Raw genomic sequence first — 13610 nt, forward strand, 5'->3', positions numbered from 1 at the left:
TTGTTTGTTTTACGTGGAGAGTGGGTGAGTAGGTCAATTAAACTTCTACCTTCCAACGAAAAAGGGAAGGGGGAGGGGGGGGTGAATCCGTCACCTATTCATTGTTTTCCAGATAACAATGTGTCTATACAAACCACACGGTCTCCAACAAATTTGAAAAGAAAAATGAAAAACACAAAACAAGAAAGAAAAACAACAAAAATTGTACATGCTCCCGTCTCCCCCGGATCGGAGGTACTGTATTTTCAAGCCCCTTCCTGATGAACACGGTAGAACTTTTTGTCTGTAGTACTTTACTACATATTTGATATATGAACTGTTCAAACTTTAATGAACAACGTGAATATAGGTGTTCAAGATCTATGAATTTAAGGGACTATTACAGGCTATTCACGATATGCATCCCTAATTTCAGCCTCTGTACATCAACATTATAGTACGACACAATTTAGTCAGATAATTAACATAGTAAAATAAATATATGGAGAAACGGACAACTGACTCATCATCTTGGTCATACTGTCGGTTTTTATGTCAACAACCCAAAAAATCAATCAGAAAAGTCAAAAGAAGGAGAAGGTCAATCTAAGGGATGGAAGGAAGAAAAATAGAAGAGAAGCATAGAAATATTGTTAGGAAGACATACTTGAGAATAACGACACTCTCAACTCTCATGATTTGTAGAAAATCCCGAATTCTTGCGTGTTAACTTCATGTTTCCTCCATACATTTACCTGTCGACATGTGGGTACATCTAATATGACGAGAAAAAGCCTGATTTCTAGTCCTCCAAAAAGAGAGGAGATGAAAAGAAGTTGGTGGTTGTTCTAAAGGGGCGGAAGAGATTATATAGCGTTAAGGAATAGAGAATAAGAAATAAAACGATGGCAATGAATCTGCAACCATTACAGAAAGTGATAAAGACGTGTATTAAGACTTCAAAGGTGTCATTTCTGTTTTTTTTTCCTTCTCAATATACGTAGATAAATAAATTAAATGAGTAAAAAGGCAAAAATTCAGGAAAAAAGATAAATATGATTGTTGGCCAAAGAGAGGTGCCAACTCATCTTTTATTGGCTCTCTTTTATATAGATATATAGATATATAGATGAAAAGACATTACTTTATACTCCCTTTGTTTCAATTTATGTGAACTCATTTGAATGAGCATTGAATTTAAGAAAAAAGAGAAGACTTTTGAACTAATGGTATAAAATGAGGCACATGTATTTTGTGTGGCTATAAATCATTACTACTACATAAGGTAAATTGATTTTTAAACATAGAAAGATGTTATTTTATTTTTTTTTTTGGCACAGAGTAAAAAGGAAATATGTTCACAAAACGGAAGGAGTAGTAATCTGTCATTCGCGCAGCCAAGGTGTAAATAACTATCTCTGTCTCTTACCATAATTATTCCTTCTTGGGAAGGAACGTCTAGAAAAGTTTTACTGCTCACTACTTTCTAAACATGGAGTTAAAGAAGAAAAAGAAAGAAAGAGAAAGTGGAAAGTGTGAAAATAAAATTGTAGAGTAACTAGTGACATGGAGTTAATTTTCTTCTTTAATACTCCACAAAATACCCTCCCTTGACTTTGTCAAAAGCATAATATCTGTGGCATCTCCAACCCTTGCACCATATTTTTTTACACCAAAAAAGTGCAAATTAACTTCAATCCATTATATTATTTTTTACACCAAAAAAATATTCCTTTTATATTCTTCTCTCACTTCTATATTATATTATTTTTTAATTTTTTTTATTTCATAAAACAAATCATTTCTTTTTTTCTTTTTTACTTTCATTTCATATAATTCATATTCCTTTCTTATATAACTATTTAATATAAAATTATTTTATATCATAAATTTTTAAATAATTTAAATTGTAATCAAATATTATACATATTAATGGATAATTCATAAAAGTGAAATCATTGATAAGATATAATTAAATAAATATTACTTTAGGGTAAAATTTAGTTTAATTGTATTTAAATATTCAACTTCCAGGAGTAGTATGTTGCTCTCATAAATGCTCTAGAATTTAATAGAATACAAAAAGTACCGGATATTTTTATTAGACCAGTTGCATCTAGAGCCCGTTTGGCCAAGCTATCAAAATTGCTTATTGAGACGCATAGGCAATATAGTCGCATTGCTTCTTTGCCATCTGCTAAACCTTCGAATTCGTCTGCCTTCCATCTGTTCGTGTAGTAATATGATGGTGATACTAAAATACACCTTTTAACGCATCACATATAAATTAACTTGATAAATCAGAAAGAAAAAAAAAAAGCCTAAAATGGAGAGGAGCAAGTTCTAAAAGAGCGAGTACTAAGAAATCTAAGTATAAATTGTTTTCCAGTTAATAGTTTAGGTGGATCCTCTAGTACCTGAGTACATCTTTCAACTTTCTATTAAATTTTTTTTGTTTGTTTTTTCCTTTATGTGAAAGGAAGTTGTAATTCTACTTTCCCTTTGGGGAAATTCACGTGATAGAAAAGAAAAAGAAAAGGCATGTAAGAAGTTATTCCCAATTAAGACACCAACCAAGTAGTCATCCAAAGGACCCGTACGTGGCAACTCAAGTTCTTTGACTCATCATGAACATTTGTGCCACTTGGCTTGGCTTAGTGCCATATGGCAATCCCAAAAATACCCTTATCCACTTAATCAATTATCCACATAATTACGAATTATTTCAATTTACATAAAATACAACTCACTATCATGCAGCCTCTACGATACTGACCTTGTAAGTGTGCCTATACGACTCTTCTCTCCTTTTTCCTCCAGCTTTTAGCCAATCTCTAGGCTTCACTTTGTAAGCATATACAAGGCTTAATAGGATGCCTCTCTGGCATCTACAGGATACCGAAATATGGACTATTTTCAAGCTTCTGCTTTTGAGTATCTCGTATGTTGTTCACCATTACCTGACTTACCTTAAAGTCTCACATCACATCTTCTATCTCTTTCATGACCTCCCCTCCACATAGGTATAATTCACGTCCACATCTTGAACTTCTATTATAATACATGCACCTCTTTACACAATCTCGTGAGAGCTTCATACTATCTTCTTATGAGGTTGGGACACTTCTAACTAGCTTTATCGTAGAGCCGTTATAGAATAAGGTTACTGCACGATAATTCTTAATTATTCTATCAAAAACTTGCTCTTTTAGAACTTGCTCCTCTCACTCGTGGACTATCTGTAAAGCCTAAGGGCTAACTTTATTTCGAGTTCGAGTAAACACTCACTCGACTACACTTTTTAGAAGAGTAATACCAAGTCTCACCCCGCGGGTTGGTGATTTGAGAAAGATAGCCTATTTATTTTGGATGAGGAGGAGCGAGCTGAAAAGCAGCAGTGCGTTGTTGCTGCTTCAAAAATTCTCCACAACTTCTCTTTTATGCCAAATAATGAAGTCATCATGCGCCAGCATAAACATTGCTTAGGAACTCCATTCCAATGTCAACCAAATTATGTTACAGGTGGGAAAGAAGGTGTGAAAGAAGCTCTATCTGATATTTATGATCTTTGTTTGTGCCTTACAACCTTGACTTCGGTGAAGTGGGACATTTTATTATGAAAAGTTATAATGTTTGACATATGTGATATCTTCTCCTTTTTTCCTTGAGTTGTCCTCATGGTTATAATTTGGCCAGATTTTGATACTATCTTTCTTCAAGTAATTTTTTGGATACCGTTAAAGGAGATAAAGTTCATAAAATAATCTCCGGTCATTCAGATAAGTTCATATTCCTAGCTCACTTTAAGCGTGTTTCACGTTATCGCAGTTCCAAATGAAACCTGACCTATGCAGGGTTCACTTGACTTGAAAGACGACTGAATCATTTCCGGATATGCTTAGTTGAATAATTAAATTCATCGTTGACAAATCCCTATATTTACTTTTTAATTTACGGGCATAATTAAGATATTTGGATCCTTCTTATTTGTTATCCCTGCAGTGCTTGCATCGTAGCATCTTGAAGGATATTGAAAAGCATGACTACACTGCACCAACTTCTATTCAGGCTCAATCCATGCCAGTTGCTCTTAGTGGAAGAGATCTCTTGGGTTGTGCTGGAACTGGTAGTGGGAAGACCGATGCGTTCAGCATACCTATGATACAAGTTGCGTATTTCATTTCCATGTCATATTGTTAATCTGTCAGTGTTGTACTTGGTCTTGCTTATATGAGATGCTTCAATTGTTATGATGTTTAATAATTACGATACATGTTATTCTCTTTCCATGCAGCACTGTTTGGCTCAACAACCTCTTAATTCAATTTGGTGATGGACCTTTGGCATTAGTGTTGGCGCCTGCGAGAGAGCTTGCCCAACAAATAGAGAAAGAGGTGGACTACGGCACTTTAAAATTTGTTGCATTCTCATGACTTACAATCTTTTGGTTGCGAATGCCACTTTGCTTTTGACGGAGTTTAGCTGGAGCTCTTTGAATATTGCTGAGAATGTTGGTATTACTTTGTTCGAAATCAGAAAAGCAAAAAAATAGTTTAATAAACAAAACAGAAAAAAATAATTCCGAGCCCACAAGTTGCTTGTGTGTCCTTAAGGAATTTAATCCCCTCACTGTTGCCCAAGGTTTTGGATTAATTCCTCCCAGGATAGAACGAAATAACTATTTTGCAATACTGGCAATCGAAATTACATAATTTCAGCAAACTCAACAGATGGAGCAAATCAGACTTGACACTTATGTTTATTTGAAAATAATGCAACAATATAGAAAAGAGGGGAGAAATTTTCACTTGAAAAATGAGGCCAAGCCTCCAAATTTATAGACAAAAGGAAGGGTGATATGGAGAGGTGCAATCCAAAAGATGCCTCTTCCATTTCCCATTCACACCCTTTAAAGAAAAACGCAACAATCCCCCACATGAATGGGGAATGGGCATATGTGTAAAAACATGCATGAAAATACAGTGTGATTCACAAGTAAGGACTAATCGCATCTAGATAAGTAGGTTTCCCTTTGAACTTTCCGTAGTGAACTTATGTCGGATTTACTCGGTCAATTGGTAGAATTGATATCTTTGAACCGTCAAGCTTTGGTGTATACCTAGACAACCATAAGTCACACAATCAACCCTTAACCGTCTTTGGTTCTCATTGTTGTGTTCGTTTCAGCCATGAACACCACCCGGTTCATAAGTGCGTAGAGAACTGGCCTTACTGAATTCTCCTTGAAGCGGCTTACACTTCACACTTACGTAGGTGATTCCTAAACGTGTTATCCCGTAGATACACTATTTGATATACCCTGTATCAAACTTAGAAACCATTAAAAAGTCTTAACGCTTTATCCTTGGTACTGAACATTGTCTTATCACGAGAACGGACCAAAAAGAAATTTTATTTGACAATGTTGAACCGTCATTAGTAACTTTGTTTGAGCTCCTTGAACCTAGATCTTGGGATCTCCAGTCTTCTAGGTAGATTTACCGCCACAATGACTTGTCCTTGGCCATAGTCACATTCCCCTCGATGATCTTTCAACTACCTCTCTAGTTAGGCCTTTTATAAGTGCATCCGACACATTATCGCTTGACTTTACATAGTCAATTATGATAATTCCCCTAGAGAGTAGTTGCCTAACGGTTTTATGTCTTCGTCGTATATGACAAAATTTTCCGTTATACATAATGCTCCCAGCCTTTCCTATTGTCGCTTGACCATTGTAGTGTATGCATATAGGTGCCAATATTTTGGGCTAAGATAGAATTTCTTCAAGAAATTTCGGAGCCATCCAGCTTCTTCACCGGCCTTGTCTAAGTCTATAAACTCATCCTTTATTGTAGAGCGGCAATGCACGTTTGTTTGGACGATTTCCAAGACACTGCTCCTCTACTGATTATAAAAATATATCCACTTGTGGATTTAGTATAGGTTTATCAGGTGATTCAATTTTCATCACTATACCCTTCAATACCCGCATGATAGTTATTATAGTGCAATGCATGGATATATTTTAAATATTCCAAAACTCATTTTATTGTCCCGACAGCTCAATGCAAACTTCCTTATGTCGTAGACTAATACGTCTCGACATTCTATTGCAAATCAGATTATTGACTACACTTCATGTAGCAATAATATATTATAACAACAACAGGATTGATTGGCATCAGTTGTGGCCACAACCTTTTAATATATAATATGCAAATTATAGCATCTTCATTCATAAAACAAATCCAATTTGGAACGGATTTTGGTCGTGTTCATTGGTTGTTTCACCTCATTATAGACCAACATATTAATTTGTTCGTTCATGAACGATCATGTTTATACAAAACATACAAACGCACTTTTCATGAAAAATCGCAACCTTCCAGGTGACACCTTTCATAAAAGAACTAAACATTATAAATGTTCAAGAAAGAACAAATCATTTCTGTAAAGGCACGTAAACAACTTTCGAATTGGTAGTTTCATCACTAGTCAAAACTAGTATAAAGTCACTTAGACTTTAACTTTTGACAAATGAGTAGAAAGTCACGAAGACTTTAATCTCAACAAACGAGTAAAAAATCACGTAGATTTTGCTCTCGAAGCAAGAGTAGAAAATCACGAAGATTTTATTCTCCATAACGGGTATAGAAAATCATGAGAATTTTAATTTTCTCCAAACCAGAGGTAGAAAATCACAAGTATTTTGATTTTCTTTTCAAATGGCTTTCCAACTAAACCATTATAACCCCTAAACATTTCAACAGTTTGATATATTTTCTTATCAAACAAACATATGTAATATCTTTACATATATTATATTTATGATCTCAAGAATACTTCAAGTATCATTGTAAGTCTAATTCATATCTTACATTCTTGAGAAACCATGCATGCAACCAAATTGTTTATCACCTATTATTATTTATTTTTTTATTTGGTCAGAGGAATAACATACAAACATATTATTCCTAGTCATGCATATAAATCTAGATTTCTAATATGAGATCATCACACAATAAATATCTACCCCGATATTTATAGAAGCAAAATATCTTAAATCACTAAGGGTAGAAAGTTAAAAATAAATAGAATAAAGAAAGTAGAACCTGATATATTATCAGTTTCTTCTCAAATCGTTGCCTTCACTGTTTTCCTTTTACAGTGATTAAACTGTGACATTTCCGGCCATTACTTGTCACAAATGATTCGCGTCCTTGTTTGTATTATTTGGATGGAAACAAATCTACTGGACTTTATGACTTTCATTTTGAATCATCACTTTGATCACCACTAGTTGTGGGTTCTTATAGTTAATCTCGAAAACACACAAATGAGTCATCTGCTCACTTGTCCTTGTACACAAGACAAGTGGCCATGTTTCATCCAACCATATGAGTCATAACAGCTTCAATTTCTTCTAAGAAACGACTGCCTCACTTTCAGTATGTTTTGCATTTTATAATTAGCCAACCATATGTGCTTGTGTAATTTCTTATTTCTTGTTCAAGTCAAGTGACAACTACATCTTTGACCCTCAGAGAGACACACTTGATTTGTGAATCACCGACGTGAACTTCCCTTGTCTCAATAGAAAGGCATTCGATATTGGCTTTCCTCCAACAACTCGCATCGAGAGTACATCTCTGAAAATTGTCGCATGCTAATTGAAAAGACGCCATTTTTGCAACGATAATCTCTTTATCGTTTAGTTTCCAAAACAAACAGATGTTAAGACAAACACAGAAAATATATTAAATTCCTTAAGATTGTTGGTATTACTTTGTTCGAAATCAAAAAATCAGAAAAATAGAAAAACATTAGTTTAATAAACAAAATAGAAAAAAATAATTTCGAGCCCACAAGTTGTTTGTATGTCCTTAAGGAATTTAATCCCCTCACTGTTTGTAACATCACGTACATTCGGACTAGGTGTGGACATATTAAATGGGTATTAATTTGATATTTTATACATGAAGTCCCATCGGGATGATTATGGGTGAAAATAGTTGTTTTGGAATCAAGACGGAGAGTGAGGTGCATAAGATTTGACAAAATCGACTAAGTTTGCAGAAGGTCCGTCTTCCAGCAGGTTTTAGTAAAACTTTATAGAGAATTTAGGAAAACACAAAGCATGAAAGTTGTAGGCCTTTGAAATAGCTTTCTAACGATATATTATGGAGCTCAAACGGAGCTTTGTACAAAAAGTTATGCCCGTTTTACAGAAAGGTGTGCAACCACCGCGGTCCTGCCGCGTTTTTACCGCGGCCGCGGTGGCGAGGCAGTGTCCCAGCGATTTACCGCGGTCGCCGAACTGGGACGCGGTGGACGACTTGCGAAGTCTTTTTTAGCCTTATTTCGTCCCTCACAGCCCCAAAACATAAAAACTTGCTCTAGAAAGGAAAACTCTCAAAAACCAACTCCTTAAGGATCCTCCACCACCCAAGGTAATTCTAATGGTGATTCTAAGTTTATTTCAATTCCCCAACACTTATTAACATGGGTAAACCCTTCATATCATTAGATATTCGATTGGGACACCATTGTTGAGAGAAGAAACCCTAGAACTCGAATTCAAAAGATTGAACGTCAAAAGTAATATCTTCACCTCTAATTGATTCTATCATTTAATTAATGAATATAGACTCTAGTTCATGAGATAGAGTTGATGGGTTTGATAGAAAAGCATGAACGGTGATGGGTTTGGGTGTTGATTGGTTATTATTGGTTATGGATGTTGATTACCTTATGGGTGATAAAGAACAATGTTGATTATAATCATTTGAGACTTTAGAATTTATCTCAGGAGCAGAGAATGGGTTATTAGTGTAGAAACACCATTAATAGGGATTATAAAGCTTTATACTCACCAAGCGTTGATAAAAATGCCTAAGGGACCAAAACATGAGTATTTTCGCTAATATGGAATCTCTTTGACTTGTATTGATATAGACTAAAGTTGAAAGGGTTGGCGAATGTTGTATTACACTCAAGAGCAGGAAGTTAAGGTATGTGAGGCTAACTCTCTATGTTTGGAAATTTTAATGATTTTCCCTACACTACGTTTCTTTTACGACGTTTCAATTGCCTCAGAAATACAGTTAAGTCTAGTTCCTTGAATAGTTGCAAATTTCTATTCTCTGCTTCATAACTCGTTCACACTTTCATTCTGAACGTTGTGAGCTCAGTTCGTATTCAATATAGACTTGGGTTTGATGCCCTGGAGTCTTAGTATAGATTATTCAGTATGCCATAAACAGTTTAAGTTTCAGTGTTCATAATCAGTTCAAGAATACATATCTCAGTCTAGTCCTATTCAGTGTTCCAGTATTATGTAACTCAGTGTGATCCAGTATTCCAGTATCATGTAACTCAGTGTGATTCAGTATTTCACTATCATGTATTGCAGTTTGATTCTCAGTTCCTGAATGTTGAACACCTGTATTTGGGCCTGAAGCCGTAGTTTATGCTTTATGCATGTTTGGGCCTGAGGCCGTAGTTTATGCTTTATGCATGTTTGGGCCTGAGGCCGTAGTTTATGCTTTATGCATTTTTGGGCCTGAGGCCGTAGTTATGTATACGTATACTTGGGCCTGAGGCCGTAGCTTGTGCACATATATATTGGGCCCGAGGCCGTAGCTTATTCAGATAAACAGGTTGTTCATCATTCAGAAGAGGGAGTATTTATATCCTTACTTCCTTTATTCAGTTCAGTTATCAGTCATCATTTCAGTTACCAGTTATCAATTCAGTTATCAGTTATCAGTTATCAGTTCAATTATCAGTTATCAGTTATCATTTTAGTTATCAGTTATCAGCTATCAGTTATCGTTTCAGTTTCTGTTTCAATAGTTATCATTTCAGTATCAATTATCGATTCTCAGTTATCAGCTCAGTTTCAGTTTCAGCATATATAATTCTTTCTTTCAGTTGCTTTACATACCAGTGCAATTCAAATGTACTGACGTCCCTTTTGCCCGGGGCCTGCATCTCACAATGCAGGTAGTCATTTACAGGTTGATGATTCAGAGCGCTAGGATTCTCGTACCAGCTATTTGGTGATCCCCAGTTATTTCGGGGCATTGTCATTACTATAGTCTTCAATATTTTCAGGCAGTCAGTGTTTTCAGTACTTCATTAGAGGCTTCATAGACTAAAATAACAGTTAGACAGAGTCACATGCTTTTCATATTAAACTATGTTGGCTACAAATATGTTTCAGAATTGTATTAGTATTTTCGCACTTTGATTTATATCATCCAGACTTTCAGTATATCAGCATGTGTTAGTTTATCTTCCGCATTCAGTATGTTATGATACCACATGTTGATTCAGCCAGCCAGTTGGTTCGCTCGGTCACATGTAGTCAGGCACCGAGTATCGTGTTATGTCTAGGCCCAGGTTCGGGGCGTGACACTGTTGCCCAAGGTTTTGGATTAATTCCTCCCAGGATAGAACGGAATAATTATTCTGCAATACTGGCAATCGAAATTATAGAATTTCAGCGAACTCAACAGACGGAGCAAATCACACTTGACACTTATGTTTATTTGAAAATAATGCAACAATATAGAAAAGAAGGGAGAAATTTTCAGATTTTACATCATTGAAAAATGAGGCCAAGCCTCTAAATTTATAGATAAAGGAAGGGTGATAAGGAGAGGTGCAATCCAAAAGGTGCCTCTTCCATTTCTCATTCACGCCCTTTAAAGAAAAAACGCGACAATGAGAATGCATTCTAGCTAAAACTGTACGTTAGTACTTATGAACTCTGCAGCGTGGTACCTAACTGTTGCCCAGGGTGTTCCAAATGTCATCAGTTAGAAATCAATCACCATCAGTTATTCATTTGCATCAGTTTGTGTTCCAAAGTTTTCAATTACTTTCTTCTGTCTACAACTTCGACACCCATGAATTCGATGGTATCTAGTTTGTAGTTGAGAGACGAAATCACTATGAGATTGACAGCGACTAAAACCACATTGATCTCTCATACTGAAATCTATTTCTGCTTCTTCCTTTCGCATTAACTAGTCTAGACAATTCTCAAGCTCATTTTTGGTGAATTTCATTGGAAGAATAAATAGCTCTTCCATTAGCACTAATAGACGGCTGACTACCACACCTTGCCGTATGAACCAAAATCGAACCAAAATCTTTTGTAGTCGAGTAATTTGTTTTACTACTATTTTGGTTTGTTTCACCATCCAGATGTATTCGATCAGCACCTATGTTTACTCTATCACATTCAGTTTTATTGTTCTTTTGCAACTTTTTTCACTCTCTTGTGATGAAAGAACTAAACCAACATATACAATAGATACTGATTGCTGACATATCAACATGTTGCAAGTACAAATGTATGAATTTATCATCATATGAGAAACCAACATGGCAAATTTAAATGCAAACGTGGCTTAACAAATGATGTTAACAACACTATTAAAGGATTATTATCACTTTTAGCCTGCAACAAAAACTATTTATATTTGGTAACCAAAAAAGTGTATAAAACTTGTACTCCCTCCGTTTCATATTAGATGAGGTAGTTTGACGCGGCACGGAGTTTAAAAAAAAAAAGAAGACTTTTGAAACTTGTGGTCTTAAAAGCTTAAGGGGTAAAAAGTTTGTGGGGCCATGACATTTGTGTGACTATAAAAGCTTCTCATTAAGGGTAAATGGGTAAAATGAAAGAGTTTAAAGTTGAATTATTTCCAAATTTAGAAATGTGTCATTTGTTTTGGAACAGACTAAAATGAGAAGTATCTCATTTAATATGAAACAGAGGGAGTATAACATTTGTATATAAAAGTTGTTGGGCCCGGGCTTAGCCCGGGTAAACACCCGCTAGTGGAGAAAGAAGAGGGAGTTAAAGCTTCTAAATTTCAGGTGGGAAAGAGGTAGTTGAGAAGATTTTGGATCTAACTTATTCGGAAAAGTTTTTCATAACTATCGCCGTCATGCTGATGTTTTCGCTTTTCCATTTTTGTTTTGTTTTGGAAATGCCAAATCTTGGTATATTGGCCATTTGGATCTAGGTTAAGTAGGATGCTAAGGCCCATGTCAAAAAGGAAGCCCAAGAATTAGAAGATTAAAGGTAATTGATCAATCGAGGAACAACAATATAATCGATGGAGCATTTGAAGAATGATCGAGGCTGGATAGTACAGGCGATTTATGAGTAGCAGTGACAGACGTTTGTCATGTATTCATCGAATTGGTGTAAATATTGACTGCGGGTAAGTTTTTGCCATCAGACTAGAATATTGGATTCAGCAGTCACCAAACAAGCCAAGCCCTGAGGATCGAAGCACGATATAGCCTACCACACCATGACTCGCCTTAGATTTTACATGGATGCAAAAGTAAGAAGACGTGTTCTTTCTAAGGGTAGAAGAAGAGTAGTAATGGCAGCTATTACTTCAGCAAAATAATAATATGAAGAAATGAGTGTACTGAAAACCAACTCAATGAAAACAATTTGAATCATAGGAAAAGACACTTTTGAATAGTTTCTTTCTTTAAAAGAAAAAATATTGAGAAAAAAGGAAAATATGAATTCTGGTCTTAAGGAGTGCTGTGAGCACGTGATTTTTGCCCTAAGCAAATTAATTCCAAAAGTTTCAAATAATTGATTTCCTTATTATTTTATAATTTTTTGTGATTTTTTGTTAAATTTTTGTGCTAATTGGTTGCATTCTTCATATGAAAATACAGAAAATATGCACATGCATTTAGGGATTTAATTTCACAATTTTTAGGTATTAATTAGATTTAGAATAAAGTTTAAAGAAAAATTGCAAAAAATAGTCTTGTTGCACTCTTAATTGTTAATTGTTGCGTTTTATTTCTAAATAGAGTTTTAAGTAATTTTAGGAGTTTAAAATAGTTTAATTGAGTCTTTGTTCTGTTTTAGCATTTTTTATAAAATTAAGAAAAAAATAAATAAATACAAAAGTACAAAAAATATACAAAATAAAATACAAAAGAAAAGGCAAAGAAGGATGCCAAAATTGGGCCCAAATGGCTGAGCCCAAATAAAGTAGGCACCAACCCGTTCAAATTTGGCCCAGTCTCACCCGGTCCAGTCCCCAGATCCCCTGAAACGACGTCGTTTGGTCTTGTTCAATCAGGGCCGTCGAGGTTCCTTGATCGGACGGTCCTGAAGCCTACGACATTTAATATATAAGTGTCTGAATATACCCCCCCCCCCCTAGCCATCGTCTCTCTCAGAGACGACCCTGAACCCTCCGCCCATGACTACCGCGACTCCGCCTACCGAAAATCGCCTTACGGCGGTTCCGGTAGGCCAACTCCGCCATTTTTACACCACAAACTCACCTCGACCTCCCCTTTCCAACCATCACCATAGCTCCCCTCGAATCAGGCCCCAACTCTTCGAATCTTAAATGGAAGGTTGGCCGGAAAACCTCACCTTCTCCGATGGCCGCCAAATTAACACCCTAAGACCTTCTAACCACCCCCAACCCAAATCCTTAAACCGTTTGGCTCGAATCTTTCTGGAACTTCTCGAATCTTCATTTGAAGATTCGAGCCAAACATGAACCTGTCCAAACCGGCCCAAATTTACACCCCACAGTCTCCATGACCTCCCCATCATTAAT

General features: G+C 35.8%; 1 protein-coding gene across 1 annotated transcript; it reads left to right on the forward strand.

Annotated features, from left to right (window-relative positions):
• The first annotated feature begins 87 nt into the window (after positions 1-87).
• LOC109213512 (putative DEAD-box RNA helicase HEL64) lies at positions 88-4537 on the forward strand. The gene is made up of 3 exons (XM_019377319.1): positions 88-234; positions 3982-4146; positions 4274-4537. The coding sequence occupies exons 1-3, from the start codon at positions 166-168 to the stop codon at positions 4310-4312; spliced, it is 273 nt and encodes a 90-aa protein (XP_019232864.1). The 5' UTR covers positions 88-165; the 3' UTR covers positions 4313-4537.
• The last annotated feature ends 9073 nt before the right edge of the window (positions 4538-13610 follow it).

This window comes from Nicotiana attenuata, unplaced genomic scaffold (assembly GCF_001879085.1).
Source record: "Nicotiana attenuata strain UT unplaced genomic scaffold, NIATTr2, whole genome shotgun sequence".
NCBI lineage: Eukaryota > Viridiplantae > Streptophyta > Magnoliopsida > Solanales > Solanaceae > Nicotiana > Nicotiana attenuata.

Excerpts from the sequence above, each read along its gene's own strand:
- LOC109213512 (XM_019377319.1), top strand. The coding sequence starts at position 166 with ATGAAAAACACAAAACAAGAAAGAAAAACAACAAAAATTGTACATGCT. Across the intron at positions 235-3,981 it reads CCGTCTCCCCCGGATCGGAG|TGCTTGCATCGTAGCATCTT; the intron begins GTACTGTATTTT and ends TTATCCCTGCAG. Across the intron at positions 4,147-4,273 it reads TCAGCATACCTATGATACAA|CACTGTTTGGCTCAACAACC; the intron begins GTTGCGTATTTC and ends CTTTCCATGCAG.